The sequence below is a fragment of the Pyrgilauda ruficollis genome, unplaced genomic scaffold, assembly GCF_017590135.1.
Source record: "Pyrgilauda ruficollis isolate IOZ18807 unplaced genomic scaffold, ASM1759013v1 scaffold22, whole genome shotgun sequence".
Taxonomy (NCBI): domain Eukaryota; kingdom Metazoa; phylum Chordata; class Aves; order Passeriformes; family Passeridae; genus Pyrgilauda; species Pyrgilauda ruficollis.
In genome coordinates, this window is record NW_024521428.1 from 3,075,156 (window position 1) to 3,100,915 (window position 25,760).

General features: G+C 39.5%; 1 protein-coding gene across 5 annotated transcripts; it reads right to left on the reverse strand.

The window, feature by feature from the left end:
- Positions 1-2,707: 2,707 nt before the first annotated feature.
- LOC121354092 (interleukin-1 receptor type 1-like) lies at positions 2,708-25,216 on the reverse strand. Of its 5 annotated transcripts, none has more exons than XM_041468456.1 (15): positions 25,157-25,216; positions 24,282-24,393; positions 23,498-23,571; positions 22,423-22,692; positions 21,249-21,391; positions 19,312-19,543; positions 17,586-17,775; positions 16,473-16,647; positions 15,256-15,342; positions 11,351-11,471; positions 9,903-10,048; positions 8,974-9,117; positions 7,743-7,907; positions 4,761-5,683; positions 2,708-2,977 (listed from the first exon to the last, which is right to left on the reverse strand). In XM_041468456.1, exons 5-14 carry the CDS (start codon positions 21,337-21,339, stop codon positions 5,307-5,309), a joined length of 1,728 nt encoding a protein of 575 aa, XP_041324390.1. In that variant the 5' UTR covers positions 21,340-21,391; positions 22,423-22,692; positions 23,498-23,571; positions 24,282-24,393; positions 25,157-25,216; the 3' UTR covers positions 2,708-2,977; positions 4,761-5,306. The 5 variants fall into 5 exon arrangements, with proteins under 5 accessions (XP_041324390.1, XP_041324391.1, XP_041324392.1 ...); XM_041468457.1 differs by lacking the exon at positions 25,157-25,216 and adding an exon at positions 24,874-24,905; XM_041468458.1 differs by lacking the exons at positions 24,282-24,393; positions 25,157-25,216 and adding an exon at positions 24,874-24,960 and having other exon boundaries at positions 15,256-15,321.
- Positions 25,217-25,760: the final 544 nt, after the last annotated feature.

Below are 25,760 nucleotides of genomic sequence, written 5' to 3' on the forward strand. Positions count from 1 at the left end.
GCAGGGTGTGAAACCATCGTCCCTGCACTCACCATCCACAGGAACTAGACCAGAGACAATGCTGGAACTCTGGGTGGTGACCCAGATCTTTTCTTCTCTATTTCCCTATCTTTCCTTCTTTCTTTTTTCCTCTTCCTAAAAGTTTAATTTGTTGTTGCCACATGTTGTCCAGAAAAGCTTAATCCACAAGCTGTTCAAAAACCACTGCTGCTACATGTTGTTCAAAAATGTTGAAGTGGCTGCTACAGACCATCCAGCCTACCATAAAGTTTAAACCGTTGTTGCCTGAAGGCTGATTGCCTTTTGTTCACCACAATTTAGCACAAAGGTATCCCAAGCATCAGCTACCTCAGAGAAGGTGGCCCAGGACTGCCCTCTTGGGACCCACAGTCAGTCAGAACAAGATCCCCTCAGAAATGAAGAAACCCTTTGTCTTTAGGCAGATTAAATGTCTACATGCAACAACAATTAATTATTAAAACATAGACAATAGAAATAACAATTCAAAATCTATAACACTCATTCAGGAATGCAGAAAGTAATTTTGCTGGTAACAATAGCAATCCTTTACACAAAACATCTCTGAAAACTGGGGGTTTTTTCCACTTTGCGTATCATAGCTAACTGCTGGTCTTTCCCATGAGGTGCTGAGAAGCCTGCTACAAGCCCTGCAGAGCTGGAGCAGTCCATCAAGACAAAGTGCTGTGAGGGAAAGTTTCTGGGGCTCAGTGATGCTCCTCAGATGCACTGAGCCACCTTTGCTTCTAGAGCCATTCTAGCCGAGACAACTATCACTTTATCACCTACATTTGTGTGTTTATATGGACAAAAATTAAGGTGTCCTTTTCAAATGCAATTTAGAAATTGAAGAAGGACAGAGAAAATAACCTAGCATATTTAAACAACCAAAAAATACAAAAGCTTGATATAAAAAGTCTCTCTTATGTAAACAACACCTTTGCTTTTTTACAGTAGGATGCATTTACTATTTAAGTAGAAGCTGAAAAGAAAATGGATATATGTACTGCCACAATATAGTTTCAATTTAATCACAATACATTTAGAGAATTAAAAATATTTTTGTTACACTGTTTATAAAAAAGGTCATATGACTATTCATTTCCCCTTTTGTCTAAACATAATAAAATAAATCCAATAATTAAAAATTAGGTAGAGTCAGTCAGATTAATGTCTTACACCCTGCATCAGTGAATGAGCAATGCATTCTTTCTCATCTCTGAAACACTACTGATAAGACACACAATATTCAAGCTTGTCAGTTATAATAATAAATAATATTATAATAAAAGCCAGCAGTATTTCTAAGTGCTAATACATTTAAACATATTTTGTTACAGCTTGTCACATAATGAAGACAAAACCATTGAGTAAGCATATTGGTGTGTCACATTTACATTATTTTATCCTTATTTCCTAAATACTATTTCATCAGTGAAGTCAGTGCACAAGGTTAGGGAAGTGCATTGCATTTAAAAACAAATTCCCTGCTGTCTGATGTACTAACACAAAACAAGCGATATTCTAAAAAGGAATAATTACCATTGCCTCCATCCTCCCCTCCCTTTCACATCTTCATTTTCCTGGTTTCACTTTTTTTTTTTCTATCATGTAAGAAACTTCAGGCAAAAGGGGAAAAAAAAAAAGATGAGGTATAACTTGGGACAAATCACTCATACCTGCTGAAAACCTGAATCCTGCAGTGAAACCACTCAGCAGAAGAGGCAGGTGCAGAAGGAGCACAGCATTCCCCTCTTCACTGCCCCATATCTATGCACTGGAGCCACTGCAATCAGCATGAGCCTGTGTGAGACTCAGGTTGGGAGGCAAGGACAAGTCGGCCAGGCTACTCAGACTCAGAATCATAGAGACAGTTGGGCTGCAAGGGGATCTTCAAGATTGTCTAGCTCCAAAGCCCCTGCCACAGGAAGGGATACCATCAATTACACCAGGTTGCTCAAAGCTCTACCTAACCTGGCCTTGAACACCTCCAGGGATGGAGCAGCCACAGCTTCTCCAGGAAATCTATTCCAGTCCCTCACCACCCTCAGGGTAAAGAATTTTTTCCTGATATCTGATGTAAACCTACACTCTTTTAAGCCACTCCCCCTTGTCTTGTCACTACATGCACTTGTAAAGTCTTGCCCCATCTTTTGTTTAAGTTCCTTTCAGGCCCCGGAAGGCCACTATTTGTCCTCCCCAAAGTTTTCTCTTTTCCAGGCTGAACAATCCCAACTCTCAGAGAGCAACCACTGCCCCAGGGGCTGAGCAGAGAAGGCTGCCTCTCCACTGCTGCTGAGAAGCAATTGACATTTCCCCCAATTGAGGTCTCCTGCATTTCTCCAGCTCCTGAGGAGCTGCAGCAAAAGGCTGCTCAGTATGGCACTGTTGAGGACCATGCTGGTCCCAGAGAGCAATGCAGCAGCCTTGGGGCTGCTCTAGCTTCACCTTGCTGCAAGGAGAGTACCAGAGAGAGCAGAGCCAAGCTCACAGCCTCAGTTTGCCCAGGCAGGGTGAGGTGGTTTGTGTTAGTGTTGTACCACAGCCAGACTGACTGGCAGCAGCCTGAACAAAGATCTGTCATAGCAGTCTTGTTAAGCCACTGAGTCACAACCTCTGCTTGCCATTGTCCATTCTCAGTATGCTTTAGGAGAAAGAGGGCAAAAGACACAGCAGTGCATATGAAAAAATATGTAGTGCCTTTATTAAATTTTAAAATGGACTCTTCCTCAAAGTGCCTTTACATAACACACATGAAAACTTTGGCATTATTTATATAAATATATCAAAAGGAACAAATATTTTTTAAAAACACTATTTTGGCTCAGTAAAATAACCTTCCATTCCTAAAGTTAGGGATAACAAGTAGCAGTTCTCCTTTCAATCTGTTCCAGTCAGCAGAAGTAATTAGGAGGATTGAGGTCACTGGAACTCTGTTGGCTGGCCTGCATACTGTGAGCTGTCAAGGTGAAAGCACAAAATCAGTGTTACACCCCAGTTCTCAGAGTACAAATACCATAATGCCAGTGTCTGGTCTTCACATTTGATAGAGAGATCTTAAAGAGTTTTGTGACCAAACCATACAGCTTCTGTACTATTTGATTCTTCTATCAAAGAACCGTAATGTGAACCGTAACAATTAGACTCGTTCAGATGGTTTAGGGTAACTTCAGATGGATCTCAAGGCTCTTTTACCCTACAACAGGCTGCCACTGAACACACACCATATTTAAAGGCAGACAGCATGAACAGCTAAGTAAATGTGGCATTCCATTATTAGGACTGATCATCCCTTGACAGTTCTCTTGTAACTAAAACACAGAATGAGAAAAGACTATGTGCATCTGCATAGGTGTGTACATACATGACATTGATCAATAAAACACTTCAGTACCATGGCAGTTTGAATTAGTCTGACATTTCAAATGCACTTTCCCCCCTTCCTCCTGAAATGAAAAGATTCTTATTCCATTCTGGCCAAACACACACATAACTCACAAAGCTCAGAAGGTACTGTCTCTCAAAAGCACTGTTTCTAGTTTCCAGCACACACTTAATTTAGTTGGGAAAAGAACTTACTTGCACTGGTTCTGTCACTTATCAGCCAGAACAGTTTTGTTTGGTTGAGTATGGAGGCATAAGAAAATTGCTTGAGCCATGAAAGAAGAAAAGCCAACATTGCAGTGTGTAAATGAATAGATGGATTCTGAAGGTTGCAGAACATAATTTTTTTCAAGACAAACAAGTGGAGATTCCAGAGGGAAAATTTCTGCCTAATTTGCAAGAGCCTTCAATCAGAGCTTGGAAAGTGATGGAGTTTGACACAAAAGCAAGATGTTTGTTGCAAGATACAGGAGCTGCAAGAGGAAATATAGGTTGGAGTTTGAATGGTAGAAGAGCAAAAGGTGCTGCAAGAAAGAAGCTGACAGGACACAGAAATTCAGAGTTGCAAGCAGCAGTAACAGTCAATTCCTGAGGCTTCCCTATACAGCAAGATCTCACAGCCTAAAAGTGTAACGTTCAAGGACAGACTGAAATTACATGGGAAACTTGGCTCTCATCTCCTGTTTCTATAAAATGAATAGCTATAAACATAGCATTAAAGAGATCTGATCAATTTTTCTAATCATTCAAAACAATTCCCTGCCCCAAAAAAAGAATTGATCATCGCAAACTACATCACTGCCTACAAGTCAAACATAATTTTAGAGTTAACACTTGGGGTATACAAAATACTATTAAAATATTTTAAAATGAAAGAGAAAGGATTCAACATTTTACACAACTTCCTTTCCCTTTTGTTTGGAAAGCTGTGACTGCAGCCTCCAGCACACAATCATCTCAGATTCCTTACGTATCAGAGCAGAGGGAAAGGAGAAAAGCAAGCAGCTGCAGGGGGTAACACAGGGGCATCTCTCGCTCTCTCCCTGCCCTGTGACATGGTCCTTAAGGTAAGGTGGATGAAGACAATAATCCTTTACCTCCCATGACAGACTCTGTGTCATTAGCCAATTGCTCCACTTGGGTAAATAAATATATTGAGCCATTTAACTGGAAAGAAAAAGTTCTCTGGAGATTCATTTTTTTACTTGATACAGATTACAGAGGTATTTTTACAATAACTGCATGTGACAAGTGACTAAAATTGGCATTGATCTTTCAAATGTAAAAAAGATCAAGGAAGAGTATTTAAGCTTTGTCAGGTTCAACAGCACTTTTAGAGAGCTGGAATTGTCTCTTACCTTTACTCCCGGATGTGAATTCTGTGAATTCTCCTGGATGATAACACACTGATGCAGTAACATGAGGATTTATCTTTCCGTAAATTGAACAAGGCAAATAACAAACTTGTAACAAAGAAAAGGTTTGTGTCATTTCATTCAAAAAAAAAGAAACAGACATTTACTGGCACCAGCCATGCACATTATGTAGTATTACAACAATAATTAGTGTAATTCCCTTCATATTGAAACTTTAATTGCAGAAAAGAAAATCAAATTTTCTTCATTGGCTTTAAGTTTTTCACAATTTTCTGTCCTTTCATTTTTAATACAAGGGAATTTCACAGAATCATTCTTGGAAAAGTACTTGTGTACTTTCTACATGTGCTACTGATGATATTTCATGGTGTTCTGTTGATCCAGCCAGAAGTAAAAAAGATTCACATCTGGAGATGAAACTGTAGTACCTCCACTCCAGTAAATCTGGATGAGATTGCACAAAACAGATACATGGGACCTTCAGTCAATCCATCTGTGTGAACTGAATCTGTCATTAAGTGTCATTTCTCATTTGTTATTCAAGTCTTTTGATAACAAATGCAATTGTGATAAAGAGCCACTTTTTCTGGATGGCATCTGGTAGCGCACTTTCTTCCAGAATCTGGTTCTTGCTGAGTGGGACCTTTCTGAAAAGTCCCCTTTCCATCGGATAACCCCATGCTTTTGCTTAATATATCTGATGGATTCTGGCATGGTTGCATAATCTTGTATTTTTTCAAGTTCAATGAGAATTACTTTAATGCCATCTTGGATAAGAGCACTATGCATGGCTAGCTGCTTTTCAGACTCATCTTCCAGAATGCTGTAACAGGAGGGCTCTGGTACTAAAACAATTATCACTCTCCTACTTTGACGGATTTTTTCATCAGCAACGCTGATCACAGCTGTAGAGAAAAGGTTGTGCAAAATTAAGGTTGGATTTCTGTTTTCTCTTACCAGTATTCTGCAGCTAGTTCATCAACTGTTTGATATTTAAGCCGTCACACGTGACATCAAAACAGGGAGAGGATATAAGGATGTAAGTAGTTACCTAGGGTTAGCCTACGACAGAAATCTGGCCAATGCAACACAATCTGACCCCATCAGAGTCTATGTCTATATCCTTGTTTTGCAGAAACAGAGAAGAGCTACCAACTATCTACTACTTATCTTGCTAATGCCATTTTGTTACCATCATAGGTACAAATGCAAAAAAAAAACGCAAGTTGCAGAACCACAGGAGCTTTTTACCTTAAACAGTCTGTTTCTGATATGATTAACTGGTTTTGTTCCAGTAAGTGGAAGAGGAAAAAAAACGATTCCCCCTGTTTTAGGTTGATATGGAAGTGAGTTTTTTGGGAGGGTGTGGTCAAACTAAGCAGTACTTTGATTTGAATATTGGCACTTGGTGTGACTACTGAAGACATGGATACACTTCTGAGAACACAGGGGGTTAAAAAGCAGAGAACTCTCAGGAGAACTTTCTTTTGGTTCCTGTCTGTGAAAGAGGTCAGGCTTCCCCTGCTGCACCACCCCCCAGGAGAGAGAGAGCATGTGCCTGTGCCACCTTGAAATTTAATATCTTGTGCTGGCAGCAGGGCTGAAGGAGATGATGGGGGGTGGGGGGGTGCAGCAAGAAGGTGCCCAGCTGCCGTGGGAGTTCTGGGCAGGCAGAGCCCGAGATTTTAACCCTTTTCTTAGATAATGGAAACCTTGCAAATACTGATCCTCCTAGATCTGAATGAGAAGGGAGATAGAGATGAAATAGAAGGAAATGGGCAAGTGTGACGAAAGTTCATTCAAGTGAAAGATGTCAGAAGAAATTGAAAAGAATTCTAGGTGAGAAGAGATGATGGAGTAGCCTTTAACTAAACTCTTCTTGTATAGCCATGGACAGACCCATTTTTTCCTATAACACAGAGACTGCATTTAGGGGGAGGCAATGGCTTAGAGCCAGAAGTGTGCAGTGATGTTATATAAAAGAGTGCATAAACAGAGACAGATGAGGAGGGTGTAGTAGTGCCCTCTGTCTTCAGTAAAGAAAAAGAAGATCTCTAGTCTCGAGACCCCTCAACCCCAAGGGGTGAATTTTGGCGGGGACTGGTGTCCAAAAAGTGAAAGACTATTGCTTTTTTTTAAATGGAGCAAAGCATCCTTAAAAAGAAAACCTTAGAAGCAGTTATAGTCCATGCTCAGTAGTGAGAGCACTAGATATAGAAAGTCACAAGAGCAAATGTTCTCCAAGCAGTGCCATGTGTAACATAGAAACACAAGAAGTTTCAACTGTATTTCCTAGAAAAGCCTATAGTACAAGAAAAACTCCTTCTCCTTAATGAACTGAGAGTTGATTATCTGAAGAGTAGTAATGAACTGAGAGCTGATTATCTGAGGAGTAGTAGCTAGATTAAAAATCTAAAGTTTTACCTCATTATGCTGTAGTAGAAATTGAGAGAAAGAGAAAAATGTTTTACACAGTTTTCATTCTGAGTTCTGTGTGTTCCTTTTTAGATATTGTAAATTAATAAAGTTTTTTTCCTTTATGCCTAAGCTAAAGCCTGCTTTGCTCTATTTCTAGAAACCACCACAGAAACCACTACAAAACCAGATTTTCATAGAAGCACTAACATTGCACCAGCATCAAACAATCACACCCCCCATCAATGGCATTCCAGTCCATTACATCACAAACAGTGAAATATGGCAAATATCACACAAAAACCTCATGGCTAAACCCTGAGAACAGACTATTGCATTTTTTCAAGCTGGAAAATTTAAGCAGCACTTTAGATTCTACTTCTCAGGGAAGCCTTCCTTCTCAAACCACTACCAAAATCCTTCAACTGTAAAAAAAAAAGTTCATTTGATAATGAGAGATATTTAGACTCCCATCTGACTGGTTTTTTTTCAGTTCTATTTCCAGGTCAACAAGAAAACTCAAGTCAAATTTGTCTTCAGGTAACTTACCTTCTCCTGGTAAATCATCTCTCCCAAGTATGAAGAGGTTATATCCACACTGCCTTTCTAAGACCTCTGGCAGTATCTTCAGAGCAAAAATATCTGATGAATACAAGCAGCTTTCTCTGTTCTTTGGATACAGAACATAAGCATCATAGATCTTCTCATCTGAAACTAAGGAGTGAGCAATAGAACTTCCATAAAAATAAATTCTAAAGATACAAGAGCAAGGAAGCAAACAAGCAAAATCTCTAAACTCTGGGGGCTTTCCCTTACTTGAATAACTGTTTTAGGCCCCAATCCTGTTATATTAGCTAAGCATGTATGGTTATACAAAGCCTGAAATATTTGTAGGATCAGGCCTTCTAGAATTCGGGATGCTGAATCTGAATAGTCAAAAGAGACCTGAAAAATTAAGTTGAAACTTTCTCTATGGAACACTAAATAAAAAAAGTCATCACTGAATTATCTGAAAAACAATGGACCCAGTGGTACAACTGATACTTAAAATTCCATTTGTCATCAAACTCATAGGTGGTATTGCAACCTGGAGTTTCAAACCGCAGCAACCACTTAGACATGACAACAAAAACAAAGTGTCAAATTTCAAGATCTGAATTGTTTTAGATATTTTGGATCAAACTTTTCAGAAAGATCTAATTTAAAAGACTTCCAAGAAAATCTAAAAGAATATCAATACCTCCAAAATATATATGGCTAGAGAAACAGAAAGTATCTCCTCTCAGATGGTTGGAAATTACCCATACTTCAGCATACTCTCATAGACAACACCCCTATCAACATTTTTTTGAATGCCAGGAAAGCAAAATTTCCTGAAAGTAAAATAATCAGAAGTGCCTTTAAATAGAAAACAAAACAAAGTTATATTTTCCCTGTTTCATCTACAGAAAATAAAACACACTTAACACTTCTAATGTATTTCTGCTTTCTGTAACAACAGTAATTAAAAGTAATCTGAAAAACTGCTGCTGGAGCAGTATTCAAATCACCAGGGTGGGCCTTCAGGAAAAGCAACGATAGTTCTGTATTCCCAGAAAGTTGCTGATTTTTTCTCCTGTAGATGCTTTTGTCATCTGAACTAATTCTAAACATCCTAAAAACAATATTATCCTTTCAAAAACCCCAAGGAAGACCAATCATGGTCCATGAGAGCAACTCACTGCTTTGCAAGTAAAGGTGGGAGCTCAAAACAACACTCAGCACTGTTACATAAACATACCTTTTTTCCTCAGGAAGGCATGGCAGGAGTCCCGATACCAAAGCACAATATCAATTTTGAAGATCTTGTAGATAAAGAGAGTAAAAAATACTAAAAATACCAAGGAAACTCCTCCTCCAGTTAAGTACCCCTGAATGTTTTGAGCTGCAGCAGCATAGAATAAAAAAGAAAACAAATAAAGTACAACTATAAACTAGAACTAGGAAAAGACAAGGATTTTTCAAAATTGTTTAATCACTAAAATATTTTTGTTTTAAAAGGAATGAAAGAATAGGACAAACTGTTTAATATATGCTTTCTGACATTACTGTTATCTGATAAGCCTACTTTTATCTTTCAGAAAAATACCTCAGCACTATGACAAATGAGGCTACTCTTCAGCTGAAACACCAAAATAAAATATTGACATATAACCCAGCACAGCAGTAGAATGAGAATTCCTGTACAAAATTCTATCATTTGGAAAGTAAGGAAGTCAAAGGTGGGGAGGTGATTTCCTGACCAGCTAATCTCCCCAGACCAACTAGCTTTCCATTGTCTCTGCCCCTTTAATGACCTGTCAGTGAACCTATTCATTTACTGTCCTTAAAACAAACACCCTCCACGAACTGCATGTTTTAGTCAATGCATTAAATAATTTCTGAAGTTAAATCCTACCCTGATAATTTTTATGAAGAAATTATAATAATGTAACAAGTCAGAGCTCATATTCACTTTCAGTCCCAAAATACTGAATGAGAGAAGATAAAGCATATCAAAAGCACTATTTTCTTTCATTTTGCTAAGAATGTGACAAAAAAATTCACAAAGAAAGGTACTGAGATGCACTGCCCATTTTGCATAAAAGTACATCACACAGCTTTAATTCTAAATAGGGCATTGTAAAACTGACAAGTCAATGATCATTTTATCAAGAAGAGATCTCTTACATGGGTATTCCAATTTGATGTAGGCTGTAAATTGTTGAGAACCATATATGAAGTGGCAGAAGAACTTATGAGCATAGTCCTTTAATTTCACTTTTGAAATGTTAAATTTTGTTCCAGATACAGCAAGTCCATGAGGCAATCCCTCTCTGTCATAAAAAAAAGGTAAAAGGAAAACATCTGTACATAACTGAATATCTATGCTGAATAGGAGACAGATCATCTGTCCACAAAGACATTAATTTTCTTATCTCTATAAACCTAAGAAGCTAGTGAAACACAGTAAATAAACTTCTGTAACTAACAATCTCATGAACCGAAAACATACTGGGCTTAGTTGTTTCAGATGTTTTTGGGTTGGGTTTGTTGGGTTTTTCCCCCAGGTTGAACAGAGTGCACCATTAGCAGCTTTGCAGGTGACACAAAACTCAGAGGGATGTCTGATACAACAGCCAGCATCCAGAGAAACCTTGACAGGATGGACAAATGATTTAAAAAAACTCATGAAGTTCAAACCAAAATGCAAATCCTGCATATGAGGCGGAATAACCAGATCCCAGACATCCTGGACTGCATTAGGAAATACACTGCCAGCAGGTTAAGGGAAATGGTCCTTCAGTGATGTTCAGCACTGGTGAGGTCACACCTGGAGTAGTGGGGCCAGTTCTGGGGGGTCTAGTACAAGAGATGGATGGATTTGCTGGAGCAAGTCATGTGCAGTGATGTGACAGATAAGGAATTGGAGCATCCATCATACAAGAGAGCAGGGACTGCTCAGGCTGGGAAAGAGAAGGCTCGGGGGCAGGGGATGGATCTCATCAATGTGTGTTAATACCTGATGGGAGGAAGGAGTGGAGAAGAGGGAGCCAGGTTCCTTTCAGTAGTGCCCACTGACTGGACAAGAGCCTATGAACACAAACTGAATGACTTTCCCATCTGAAATTCCACCTGAACACTTTTTTACTTCAGGGTAGTCAAACACTGGAACCTAAATGTCCTGCAACAAGAGTTTCTGCCTTGTGTTCCTGAGGATTAGCAGCTGTGTCTGTACTTTAAAAAGGACCCTTTTCACAAATGAAAATAAGCTGGGTGACTTTTTATTTTGGAACAATCTATCTTTCCCATATTAATGATAAAGGACAGGCTTTAACGTACTGTTGAAAAAAAAAATCACATAAGAAAAAATGCATAACTAAGCATTACAAAATAGTATTTCACAATAGTATTATAAAAATCTACATGATTGCTTCATTCTATTTGTATCAGACACAGTATTTATAATGAAATGTTATTCATTTAAAACCAAGCAATAAGAACATACTTGTGTTTGATACAGACTTCAAATCAGCCTTTCAATGACTAGTGTCTACTTTATAATGAATTCACTGTACAGTACTGCAGATTACTTCACCTACATATGCACTACAAATTCAATATATAAGGATACTTACTCATAAAACTGTTCCCTGTAGGTTTTATCAAAGACATCAACATCCTCATCATTAACTTGCCAGAATGGAATCAAGCCATTTATGCCACTTGATATGTTACACTCCATAACTACATGAGAGCCTACAAAAAAACAAATGTAAACACAGAAACTGAAGGTCTTGTAATAGGAGCAGAATCAAGTGATGAGGGAACAGCTGGGAAAAGGAGGGATATAAAAGAAACCTACTTACCTTATGAAAAGCGAAGTCCTTAAAACTCATCCATTTGTAATTCAAATTTGGATGTCTACAATCTGGGTATAAATTCCACCCTAAATGTAGGTGTCCAAATGTTCACATCTACATACAAGCTAGGTGTCTAAGCTAGTAACAGAGCTCATCTCTGCTGGAGTCTACACACATTGAAGTAGATACCTTAACTGAATGACTGTCCAGACTCCACTGAAAGATCTCCAGGGCTCGAGTCAGTTGCATGTACACCTGTGGTGACATCTGAGATGCTCTCAAGCATCCAAGGTATCCATATGGAGTTGTCAGACAGGGCTCCAGATCTTCAAGAAAACCACACTGCTAGAGTAGCCAGACCACCAAAACAGCACTGGTGGCAGTTGCCTACTGGTGTACGCAAGTGAATTGAGCTCCTGTTGATACTGGCCTGAGTTAAGGACCTTGGATCATATGCTCATACTCATGTGCAGACAACCTACATCTGGGAGATGAATCCCATTCTTAGTGACCATGCATATCTTTACTCCAAATCAGGATCTTTTGGCCAGCACTGTCCACTGGGATGGTTTCTGAATATTATCACACTTGACTTCCAGAGCAAGCTCACCTGTCACTCAGCTCCTTTTTGCCACCAAGAGTCCACATCTTACAGAACACCTCAGTATTAAGCAAGGCAATTTGAAAAATGTATTTATTGCCAATGTACCTCAGTGAGCTCCATGTACAGGAAGGTAAGCAGCTTTCTTGGATTCCTTTCCTTCTGTATTTTACCCATGGAAGTAATGATTTGATAGGAGAAGGTGGGCTCTCTCAGCTGGCCTATGTAAAGATCTTAGTCTTTCATTTCCTAGAACCGCATCAGATCTAGATGCTTCCATCAAGGGATGGTCTCTAACAAAAGCATGGAATAAACCTTTAGCTCACATAGAAAGCACTTATTGAACAAGAGTTCGCACAGAAATCAGAGATGCTCCCTGATCTCTTCCCTCATATTCTTCTACCACAACAATTAATGTGTTGTTTAGTGCATTGCACAATTATTCAAAAAAAAAAAACCTCTCAAGCATTCCATGCCCACACATTCATGAATGGACTGTTAAGTTTCTACACCACCTTCTGTCATTTTTCATTCAAAAATCATATAGCTGTTTCCATACAAGTGTTCATGCAGCTGCTTAGAGATTCTGCCCCACAGCCAGACATGCAGTAGGAGGTTTTATTTTTTCCCCCAGTACCCCACTGAAGGTACTGGACAGAGAATATTGAATATTTGAATGGCAACGTCATTTTAAAACAAACAAAACCAAATCTCATCAAATTCCTTTAAGTGTCCCCCCATGTGTCCCTGAAATAGGGAATCACTTGTAGATCTCAGTAGTCACAATAAACCCACTTTGTGGCTGGAGTCTCCTTTTAGTCTCACCTGTGGCTATTACCCTAATGTCTGTAAGGCAATCAAGGTTTGCTCATCCTAGTTGGTCCAAAGCACCTAACAACACACCAGCACAACTTTGAATTAATGTTGTGCCCAAGTCATAACAAATATGGACCAAATTCTACAATAAGGAGTCTAAATAAGTTGTCCTATAACACAGTCTTAATGACTTAGGCTGAGTCACAGCCAGCCCCTGGACTAATAAATTACCCAGAAAATACTATCAAGGATTGAAAAAAACCCTAACACTGCCTTCAGTAAATTTAAGAGCCTGCAGGTCAGACTCCTCCTGAGTAGAGGCTGCATCAGTAAGAACTTTTCTGAATTAAATTAGATAACTACCAGTCAAAACTGGGGATGAGACTTACATGACACTTTCATGGGCAGGAGATACGTACGGGCGGAAGTCCGACTGTAACATTACTTCATTTTTTCCAGAGTTACAGTTACAAAGAAAAAGTCAAGTTTTCACACAAAAATTAGGGTTATGTGAGGTAAAATAATTACTATGGAAAGTCTCCCTGTTTTTTCCAAAATCTGGTGAACAAATTTCCTTAATAGAGAAAGAACCTAAGGTTTTTCAGGCATGTATTTCTTGTAATGAAGACAGAGAAGATGTAATTACCAGAAAAGAAGGGGCTGCTGAGTGATTCTAGATTATTTCAACAGAATTAAATAACCATCTGAAGACCACAGGACTGTAAGCTTTTAAAATAATACTTTTTGTATCAGATCCTGAATATTCTCACTGTTTAAAACAAAGCCTTCTGGACTTTGGAAGAACATCATTTCTATTAAAGCACATTCACAATTCTGGTCAAAATCTACCCATCGTCACCAGAACCTGGCAACTTCAGAGTAAGTTATCTTTCACAAGCTATTGAGGCCGAAAAGAAAAGAAAAGAAAAGAAAAGAATAAAAAAAAACACTAAAACCCCTAAACACACACACAAAACCCACTAGTGTTTCAGTGCTATCCAATTTAATACCATATATACTGAAAGTCAGAATTTGGCACGGACAAAAATGTTTCACATGATACCAAAAAACCATGAAGCATTAATAGGAGAAAACATCACCTACTGCACACAATTTACAAGCTCACAGTAGATGTGTTATGTGAAATTCCATGAGGGTGATGCACATAAAAATAATGGGACAAATGCAACCTTTGCTCAGAGCCTCTCTAATGATCTAATTCCTCAAAAGATTACAAAACAGTTTCCTGTACTAAGAAACTCTTAGTAAACAGCCAATCACGCTTCTCCAAAATCAGTTAATGCCCTTTTAAATCAAATATTTTGTTTGAAACCACCCCCTTTGGTACAAAATTATTTTTAAAAATACAGTCTAAACAGCTCCAATCTCATTCTTCTGGACTTTGTCAGTAGAACACAAGCGTCTGATATGTGGTGCACTTTAAACACATGTAACTTTGCTTGGGAAAAGACTGGAATAGCATATACTTTGCCCAGAGAATTACAGAACAATTGAGGTTGAAAGAGAGGTCTTCAGTCCAATTTCCTGCTCAAAGTATGGCCTGATTCTGAAGTCAGATCAGGCTGCTCAAAGACTTATTCAGTCAGATTCTAAAACCTCTAAAGACAGACATCACAACTTTTCTGGGCAGCCTGCTGCACTGCCCAGCTGTCCTCTCTGTTGAAGAAGTCATTCTTTATACCCAGAATCTCTTATTTAAGAAATTTCCAAGATAAACAGTACCTGGGATATGCATCAACTAGCAGCTCACTGTTTCACAAAACATCAGTATCCAAAATCTGTATTGCCCTAAAACAAGGAATAAAATCCAGGTTGTGGCGAGGGAAGGGAGACAGGAAACATATAGGAAGAGAAAGAGCTACTGAACAGGTCGACTGCTAACTATGCTAACATGCTACATGTACATAAATCATATTTCCACAGATACTGAGGATGCATCAAGACACAAACACGGAGAAATGGTAAAAAGGACAGATGGAAATAACAGAAAATAAATAAATGCATCCTGCACGACACTGCTGGTCAAGAGACTCCAATCTTAGGCACAGTTACTTCCCCTCACAAATTATTTGTGGGAATCACATTCTATTATCTACCCTCTGTCTTCCAGATATTCTCCATCCACATATGTTACCTCCCAGTCTTGCTGAAGTCTGTGGAACTGTTCACACATCTTTTCAAAAAGACGAGGAGCTTATTTTTTTCATTAAAGTTAATGATCTCTTAAATATTCACTACTTACCAAGTTCTACTTCAATTGTATTGTTCCTTGGATAAATAAACTCTGGTTGCATCTGCAGTGGTTTTTCTAACCAAAGAAAAATAAAACCTTCAGGCAGGAAAAGATCCACAACTTAGTTCAAGTGACAATAGTTTTGGTTTTACAGTGGATTTATTGTTTGGTATTATTGTACTGCCATACTTACTAAAAGTTTCAAATTTACAACAGAAATTTCTCATAAGATATTTGCTCTACTCTCTCCAAGTTATTCTATTTTAGCTTCCAAGTTAACAAAAAAACCCTTAAAATGCTTTTAAAAAATCTCAAATTTACTGGCAGCAGACATGAAAGTAGCACAAAACCAACAAACAAAGACAAAACCAAAAAACGCAGTTAACTTTTCCAGAGACTGATAAGGAAGAAAAAAAGGGTTGTATCAATGACCACTTACACAAAGTGAGTATTGTTTTAACTAAAAGTTTAAACAAACATGTACTTAAACTGTCCTGGAATTGTGCCATTCTGCATGATGTATAGATTAGTTGCCAACAACCCACTGTTCTTACATCACCTATATAAGGTCAGAATTTTGGTTTAACCTAAAAAGATGGACTGCTGTCTCTAGACAACTATTCTGACAGGACTATTATCATGTTACTAGTCAGGTCACCAGCAACATGGCCCACAAAGACATAATCACAATAGTCAGTGCAATAAAATACACTAGTGGCAGAGTGAGACAGCAGAAAAGCACAACCAAGTGCCAACAGTAAGCCAACCCATTCCAGAGGAAGATTTATTAACTTTTTTTGTCATTGATACAGCTTATCACATCTCCATTCCCATCAACAGAGAAGCAAATTCACCAACAGGGCTTCAAGCAGATCATTTGCTGTGATAGTCTCAGAAAAAAAAATCTTCTATTTTTAAGTTTATTTACTTTAATGGTGCACTATTTGTTTTGGCAAAAGCAATACCTCCACCCCAGGAACCACTGTTTTCTTCCCATTCACATTCCTAACCCCGCATTACTCATTTCCCCATGACAATTCTTCCTCAAAAGCAATGCTCAAGGGCTGCAACATGCCACATTGCCTTTCAATTTTATGTTCAGGAATAAATTAAAGAAGACTTACAACTCTAATTTCACAGAGCTGAAAAGTAACATGCCAAATATCTTATGTCTGCATACATACGTTTACAGCAGAGACAAAAAGAGAATAACCCCAGGCACTCACCTTTAACCTCTAGACTTATGGTTCTTGAAACATTAAATTGTTTTCCCATATATGTGTACACCATACGGCACGTGTAGTTTCCTCTGTCTTGCACAGTTACATTACGAATCAAGACAGCATTTTCACCCTCTGCCAAAAGAAGTCGCTTGTCTTCAAGAAATCCAGGTTTACACTCCTAAACACACCAAAGGCATCTGTGACTTAAAGGGAACTAAAAAAATCTGACAAATCTGTTACTGTACTCTACTGATGATTAGAATATTCGTCAAACACTGACTTCTTTGAAAGCCACGATGTGGATTCTTTTCTAAGCATTACTACAGTCTAACAAAGTCTGATAACATCTTGCTCCACTTGCACTTTAAAAAAAAATAACTGCAGCCAACTCTTGAAGTTTTCAAACACTGTGCTTTAGTTCACAGCCTACATTAACAGCTTGAGAGCTTTCTATCTCAGGTGTAGTAGAAGTTATTACACATGCAGCAGAGTTTATGAGAACACATGCCTCCACCCTGACTTCTCTGTGATGAAAGAGCTGCTGTAGCAGTGCCTCGTGCTGTTTGGGTGTATCCCCATTTCTGTGGTAATGCAAATTCTGAGAAAAAAGCTTCCTTCTCTTCCTTGACCTAAAAGCAGTGGAGAATCTCTTCACCTCAAAAGATGTATAGGTGCTGCACCAAGACTATTTAATGTGTGTAGGCCCATGTAGCTGCTTTTAATACCAGCACCAGAATTAGGAGTTGAACTGTTTAGATTTTTACCTTAAAACAGATAAAATACATGTTTTCAAGCTTGCACAGGCTACAGAGCATTTTCACAGAACCAAAGTAAGAAGCACAAGAATACCACAGCATAGTTAACAATGCCTAATATTCTGAGAAACTGAAATAATTATGCAAAGCCTTCTATTTACAGAAACATACAAGTTTTAAAACTTATTATCTACATAAAATTATCAAAGGATAAATCAGAATTTCACAAATCTTATTCACACTCCTGCCATACTCAAACTGTAGAGAAAACACACCTTCCCTGATTTTCACAGTTACTTCATAAGACATTTTAAATAATACGTTTTGTATCTTGAATATATGAAATACATATGCTCAGTACCTTATACCAATGTACTTCAGGCTGATTATTGTCTTCATTTTTAAATTGTTCCAGATCAGGGCATATAATCTTTCCAGTATTCGTGCTTGTCACTTTTTGTTCAAATTTCATTTTTCCATTAAAACACAATCCATTATCATTCTTAAAAACTGTTAAGTTTATAGTTTTTTTGTTTGAGTGGTTAAGGCTCCTGTAATCAGAACAGCAGACAAGTCAGGTAATTAATGGTGCATTATTTCCAGCAAGTCAGGGAGAGAGACTTCAGCATCTCCACCACCCTTGCCTCCATAACACCTCTGCTGCATTCCCTTAGTTTGTAAACAACATCCTCAACCTCTCAGCCCCTGTTCCAGGTGAAGAGACAGGAATAAGCTCCGAGTTTGTGTTGCAAGCAGAAATGGAATTTGCTCTGGACACATGAGAGAGGACGTCAGAACTTCTCAGAGCTGCACTTAAGGCTTAAGTGTCTGATGCACAAAATGCTGCTTACAGTTTAATACAACTGAACTTTAGCAAGTTTTTTGTTCTGCTGATATTATGTAAGCCAAGGATGTGAGGTGCCCACAGGAGCACATCTCATACCTCAAGTAACTAAAACCATAGCAGGAAAGGCTAAATTAAAATTATGCAGCTGGGTAGCTTTGAAAGGATTACATGTCTTCTGACTTCCAATTCTGGCTTCATGGAAAACTCCAGTGAAGGAATGTGCCTGCGACATTGGAAGTTTTCGCTGATCATTCACAACCCAAACCTCTCCAGCACACCTCTATGCACACCAGTACACATAACTACACACTAGTAAATCAAATTTAGGGCCACCTGAAAAGTCTGTATTGGCTATTCTCAGTGTGTTGTGGCAACACCATGAGGAAAGGAACATTTTATGTATGACTTCCCAAACTTAATTTCCTGTTCAGCACACAGTGAATTTCAACCATTGTAAAAAAGATTTGACATCCTAAGTAGTGAAGTCCAGTGCTTGGCTAGGTTGATCTAGCCAGAGCTTTAAAGTACTAAAAAAGGTACATATAGATACTTTTCAAAGAATCTATTCTTTTTTAGTTCTCTGTGCACTCAGATCATTTGAGCAGTAGTAGAGACACATTATTTTCAGTCTCTAAAGCTGTCTAGCACACTGCTTTGCTCTTTTTATGTATTCTCATTTTTGACCAGTAATGGCAATATTTTAAAATAAATTGTAAAACAGTGTAAAACTGTTTTCAGCCCTTTAACCTGTGGATTTCTAGTAAGACTGCCAAAAAGTTGCTGAGCTCTCCAGAAAGTCTGTGCGGTGATAAAATGCACTGTTTGCTCCTCTTAGAACTTTCTTACGTTTAGCCTTGTCCTACAAAGAAACCAGTGCTCTTCTGATCTGTCAGCATCAAACAGCAATTCGAACACAGGAAAAGCCAAAGAGGTTAAGGCATTTTCCTGTGACCTTACACTTCATCCAAAACAAGCAAAGCAACCAACCACCCCCACAGACCATTTTTAGTATTGTCATACTTTACGATAAATAGAGTCTTCTGTATGAACCACTTTTGTAGTACTAAATGCATGGAACAGCAGAGAAACACAGGCATCACGCAGAGACAAAAAGCATGGTGAAAATAGTGCTTTCAACTGATCTAAGTGTTTTACCTAAAACAAGAAGATTTGTACACTCAAGTTTCACAAATTAATTACCACACTTGCAAGCACTAGCAATCCTTGTTTCCTTCCTTACCTTATATTGCATTCATAAAGTCCAGAATCTTCCAGCATAGCAGGAATAAACCAAAGCAAGCCCTCTCGCTGGTGGATCCTGGCATCTCTCTCCGTGGTCACTGCTGTAGCACTACCATTTTTATACCATGTCAAATTGTATTCAGAGTGAAGCACTGGCAATGTAATTATTGGGCAAGTAATAGCTATAGGCTCTCCAACAAGCACAAAGTAATCACAAATAACACATCCTTCTGTTAAAAAAAAAAAAAAAAAAAAGAAAAATTATCAACGTTTTTAATTTCTATACTTTGCCATTCCAAGTTACACAGAATTAGAAAACGTTTCTGTAACAACTTACTATTAAAACATCACAAGGCTATTATTTTTTGTTTGTTACCACCTTCTGGTTGTGAACATGATCACATATTTTACAAGCTTAAGGCCCAACTTCCCTCTGTTAGGGTAACCAGCAACAAGCACATGCAAGCCAAACAGCCTCATTGCAAATCAGGGTATAAGAAGATCCATGGGATTCATAAGGCAACTACAAGCTTCCCAACTTACCTGTCATGTTCTTGTTATTTAACTCACTAGTACTTTTGCAGAATTGCCATTCTTAAAGTAAATACTATCTATGTAAAGCACAGTGCAAACAGCAGCAGTGCAGAGCTCCTGACAGTATTCTGCCACTAGGACTGTGGAGCCAAAAACAAATCAGGGAAAAAAAAACTTGGAGAGAAAAAGTATTTAGATTAAGAAGTCTTGACTATAATGTATTACTTCCTTCCTACATTTGCACCTTTAACCAGAAGGCCCATTATTCAGAACATCACAGAAAAGGCCAATGCAAACATAGTTTTGATAACTATGCCTGTGTAACAAGTTGACAGGACACAATCATGCAGCTTAGGAAGCATTTCTTTCAACATCAGCCAAAAAAAAACAGAGAAAAAAGGACAGATATTGCAAAAATCTATCAAGAGCTCAAATATGCAAATAAAAACTTACTGGAGAATACTACTGTAGCACAAACAGAGCTGACCATTTGGCTATAAAGCAGATTGTAAAACTTTCAAGCTTCTGCACACATTTGTCCACAGAAGCTGTGGATGCCCCATCCCTGGAAATGTTCAAGGCCAGGCTGAATGAGACTTTGAGCAACCTGGTCTAGTGAGAGGTATCCCTGCTCATGGCAGGGGGGCTGGATCAGTGACTGATCATCTTTAAGGACCCTTCCATTCCAAAACATTCTGTGATTTTATGTCCAATGCTGAATTTTTATGAAACTGCAAAACATCTGGTTGAACTGATTTTACAAATCTTGCTGAATGGCTGTATGAATACAAAGTTAACATATTCAATTTCAAAATAAATAAAATCTTCACTAATCTTTCTAATATCACTGCCTTCCCATTTAAAGACTTCCAAATAGGTCTCCATATAGTTCAATCTAATTCAAGACACATTAGTATTAGACTGCTTATGGCAAGAGTAGCAAGACAAGCATAATTAACTTATGTAGTTCTAAACTTTACGAAATATTACACCTATCATTAAAAATACTACTAATTTAATTGTAAAGAAAACTTGGCCTTACTGCTTTCAGGATTAGACATACAGAATGTCTCATGAAGAAGGCACTCTATAGTTCACCTTAAGTCAAGGAAGCAAATCACTTTGGGATTTCTTCATAAGAAGCATGGAGAGGCTAATCAAAGCCTCCGAGCCCTAAATTTATGTGCCTAGACTAAAAAAAAAAAAAAAATCTCCATTTGTCCATGACATCCCCAGTAAAACTGGAACCCAACAGAGACATCCAGCTACTGTCAACATGCTAAAGCAAAAACAAACCCCAAACTCACTACTTGCTCTCAGTAACTCCTACTAAATACACACAACTCATCTCATGCAGATATTCTTTTTTAAATGGTAATTTCAACAAAGTATGTAACTTACCAGCACTGAAGAGAGGTATCAGTACAATGAGATGACCAATGAACAAAAATATAGATATCATATTTTGCTGCAAACGGGAAGTTTTTTCCATTGGTGTGGTAAGACTGTTCAAGCTGCACTGCCCTCTGCACCCTGCATTACTCCTTAAGAAAAAAAAAAATCAGAAGAAGCATTAGTCATCCTGGGGAGGGAAAACATGGATTTGGTAATTTAGCCCCAGCCACTGAAGATTTCAACTACAGCAGCTCTTGGCCTTCATAAACAGCTGTTCAGTTTTCAGCCTTCTACTAGAACTTTTCCTGGAACTAGAACTATCCCAATGGAATAACTCTTGCTTAAGTGTAATATTCTTTTACCAGCATAGTTAAACAAAAAAAAAAATACCCCAAAACCCTCAAGCAAAGACAAATTATGCTAGCATAGTGATTTAAGCTATACTGCCTAATTTAAAAACCAAGCTTGATTAAGCTACTCTTCTTTCCAAATGCTTACAAGAGTCACAATCACACAAGGTTTCCTTCTTTGAACTGTTCTTATACAGCTGAGGCAACTTTTAAGAGCAGTAACTTGCAGTTCTTTGCAAAAGGACAAGCATACTGTAACTCCATTATCATCTGCCACTTAAAATTGGCATCTAAAGTGAAATGTCTGTGGAAACCACAGCTCATATGAATTGCTGCAGTCAGACACAAAAAAAAAAGTGTCCAAGAATTGTAGTTTCAATTCACACCTCAGGTCTTTTTTTCCATTTTCTCCAACAAAGACATGACTGAATGCACACCTACTGCTCTCATAGCCCACAAGTGGCTTCTATGAAACTCTAAACCTTAACCAAGTCCTGCTTCCCTCTCAGATGCACCAACATTTCTTTGGTAAGGTGCCATCAGAGATCTCCCTAAGCTTTCTACTGTCAAACAGGTGGCAAACAATTAAATCCTTCCCCTTCTGGCAGTCATTGTAGGCTAAGATCTGCACATTCAGTGGCCTTGCCTTTCCTCAGCTTTTGATTGTTTTGCATGCTGCTGCCTCTCACTCTAAAGCAAGCTGGTTTCACATGTAGCAGTCCATTGCAAAACATTTATTGCACAGGTCCTAGTTAATATTTGCCTTCTACCCAGCTACAAATGGCAAGAAGCAGATAAGTTATTCCATGAAAAAGTAAGCCATGACTTACTTTCATATCCAATGTAATTCACTTCAGTTGCAAATAAGCCACAGCAGTTTCTTCTTTTGAAGCATTTCATATGCACAAGTGCTGGGGAATTAGTGAGGGTCACACAGTGCAGAGATCAATAATTTAACATAACAGCCTCCAGGTAAATAGCTCTTTTGGACAGTTCATCTGGCAAAACCCTCATACCACAGTCCTTATTTAGTTGCCTTGTATGTGCTTTTCCTGTAACTTGCCAACGAGCAGGTCATCATTTTTGGAGTTTCAGTTTACCTGTAAAAAGCAGAGAAAGGGAAAAAACATTTTACAAAACATATCATTTGGACAGCATACACATACAAAACTAAATTTGCTACAGACATCCTAAATGTAAAAGCAAGAGCATGCCCCTGTACATTAGAGTAATGACTTGAAAGAGCAACAAAACTTGCAGTAGGGACTGACCAAGAATTCTAGCAAGTATCTTCTGGAAAAGAAGTTTCTGTCAAAAACAACACCATGTTACACATCTGCCAAGCAACTTTGTAAGACAGGTTCAACGACTAAAAGGAAACAAATACTTAAATTTAGGGCAAGACAATAATTAGCATTATAATAAGGGTATTCTGATTTTGACACAATGACCACAAACTTTAGTCCTTGTGTCTCCTTTCCACACAATCCTGCATACTGCAAAACTACAGAAAAGTTGTATCTTTAAGACAAACCCATTAACCAGGGCATTCTGGTGAAGCTACATCAAAATGCCATCAAAGAGTATTAACAAAGCCTGCAATAGTTATGTCTTTGCAAGCTAAATTCCAGTTCAACTTTGAGACAGTATTAACTGTTCTAAATCTGAACTTGAAGAAAGTGTACTTCAAGTTCAGGTAACTGCCCCAACTTTTACCAAAGAAAAGCAGGAAGGAAACAAAAACAGTATCTGTAGCTGTACATAACTGGCCATCACTGGATGACTCTACAACACTGAAGTGCTACCCATTCATTCTATTCCACATCAAACTGGAGACAATGAGTTTATCCAAACCCCAGAGAAAAAGGCAGCCTCATCAATATTCAAATAAATTGAAAACAGTACCTTCTTTCAGTATGAAGTTGAATTTCACAGTCCATACTTTGAATACTTTTCTATGTCATTTTAACTCCTGATACCTGTCAATATGAAGTAATAAGAATTTTAATGTGATACATTTTTTATTTAACTCCAAATTAAGTTATTAAGTTTCCAGTATCATTCTCAATGTACTGTTAGGAGGCATTTAAAAGAACCTGAATAGCTCATACAGACAAAATTATATTTATCAAAAACAGTGATGTAAAGTATTAAAAAAATAATGTGTTAATCTCAGGAGGAGAGAGGAAACCAGTAATACCAAAAAAATAAGTAACAGGTGTCTCATTTCTCACAAAAATGTGAATTAAAATATCTGAATTAAGGATTCTGCATTCTAAAATACTTTTGTGCAAGACCTTTTAGCCTGTTTTTTAAGGATCTAAACACATACAAATGTCAATTAACTGCACAGTGCTGCATCTCTGAAGAAGAAAAACAAAACACATCCAGCAACTTGCTCAAGTCCCTAAAGAAAACACCAAAAACCTAAGAGCTGCTGCTGGAAGCACACCAGAGCCTTGATCCAGTAACTTTTAATGGATCTCTCCTACCAAGCTCCCCAGGCTGCTGCCAAGCACCATCAAGGCTGAGACCAGCACAGGTCTGGGAGCAGCTCAGTCCTGGGTTGGACACAGGCATCTCTTTCACCCAAAATCTTGCTCTTGTCACACAAGCAGTTAATAAAGAGCCCGTCTGATCATCGTTATGCAATAAATACAGAAATAGTTTTTGACTACAAAAACTTTACCAGGTCAAGAAGATTTACGGCAAGCATTATCCCGCTTCCTGTTACAAGTACTTCAAAAAATGTGGCAGCGTTAGCACTCCTACAGCCTTCATTTGTCCATCGTACTTCCTACCTGAGCTTGTACAATGTGACACACAACGAGGAAGCAGACACAAAAGCAAATAAAAAATTACTTCCACGGAAGCTATTTGGGGCCAGAAAAGCAGAGAAACCAGCAGTCACAAAGATTGGGAGACTGTGTCAACACACCCCGCAGAAACATACGCGGTCTCAAAACAGCTGAAAGCAACAACCCCATGGGTCGGTGTTGGTTTTCTGGAAGCCGTCAGCACCGCACCTCACCTGGCCAAGGCACCCCGATCGCCCGGGCTCCCCCCAGCCCCGCTCCCACGCAGCCAAGGAAGGCAAACGGGCCCCGGCGCGGCAGGAGGCACGCGGGGAAGGAAAAGCCCAGCCGGGCCCAGCCTGCACCCCTCAGCCCACCCGGCCTCCCTCCCCGCCGCGCAGGCGGTACTGGAAGTCGAGCGGAGCCCAGCCCAGCCCAGGGACTGAGCGAAGCACTGTCCCCACAGCACCCACCGCCCTTCCTCACCTCCCCCCGCTCTCCGCCGGCTGCCCCTGCCCGCTCCACTAGCAGGGCGGGCGGGCAGCACTCCCCACTTCGCCCGGGAGCCGGAGCCACAGCCACCGCCCCCAGACCAGCCCTGGACCGCCCCGGACCGCCCCTAGACCGCCCCGGACCGCCTCCGGACAGGCCCTGGTCCGCCTCCGGACAGGCCCGGGTCCGCCCCCGGATCGGCCCGGCGGAAAGGGTCGGGGGGGTGAACGGGAGCTGGGAGCCGGCAGCCCCGCCGAGTCCCGAGGGCATGCAGGACCTGGCACGGGGCGAGCTGGTCGTCACGGTGGCCTCCTGTATGACCTCCTGCGAGGCATCTCCCGCAGCTTGGCTAAGCCCGTTTTCTCGGGCATCAGCCCGCTCCCTTTGGCCGTCGCTCCTGGGTTTAGCTCCCCTTCAGGCTGTGATCCCCTGGGCTGGAGCTGACTTCAGCGCTATTTTCGGTCAGGCTGCCCTCGGGGCTCATGGCAAGCCTTGGCTGGGCTGACCTTGGAAAGAAAGCATGAGAGCCCTGTGGGCAGCTCAGCGCCCGGCTTTGCTGCAGAACAAAACTGATTTCGGCAGCCTGGTGGAAGCGGAGACATTTCATGCATTCAAAGAAACAGATTGTACCCGTGCACCCCCTTGCACCCAGGGCATGCCAGGCTTAATCATGACTGCTCTGGGAAACTGTCACACAAGAGAAACCAGTCCCTGGCAATCCATCACCCCACTCATGAAGTGAGTCCAGGCACTGTCACCTCTGTCTGGTATCCACCAGAACAGGCAATGTGAGTGTCTGCTGCCACCTGAAGTTGCTCACCCTCTCTTTTTAGAGCAGAGCTCTATTTGCTTTTCATCGTGTAACCTGAACTTGGAAACAG

What these genes read in the sequence shown, in the direction of transcription:
- LOC121354092 (XM_041468456.1), bottom strand. Translation starts at nt 21,339, where the DNA reads ATGGAAAAAACTTCCCGTTTGCAGCAAAATATGATATCTATATTTTTG. An exon ending in CTGAAGTACATTGGTATAAG is followed by an intron (nt 16,648 to 17,585) that starts GTACTGAGCATA and finishes TGGTGTGTTTAG; the next exon opens with GAGTGTAAACCTGGATTTCT. An exon ending in CATAAGTCTAGAGGTTAAAG is followed by an intron (nt 15,343 to 16,472) that starts GTGAGTGCCTGG and finishes TCCTGCCTGAAG; the next exon opens with GTTTTATTTTTCTTTGGTTA.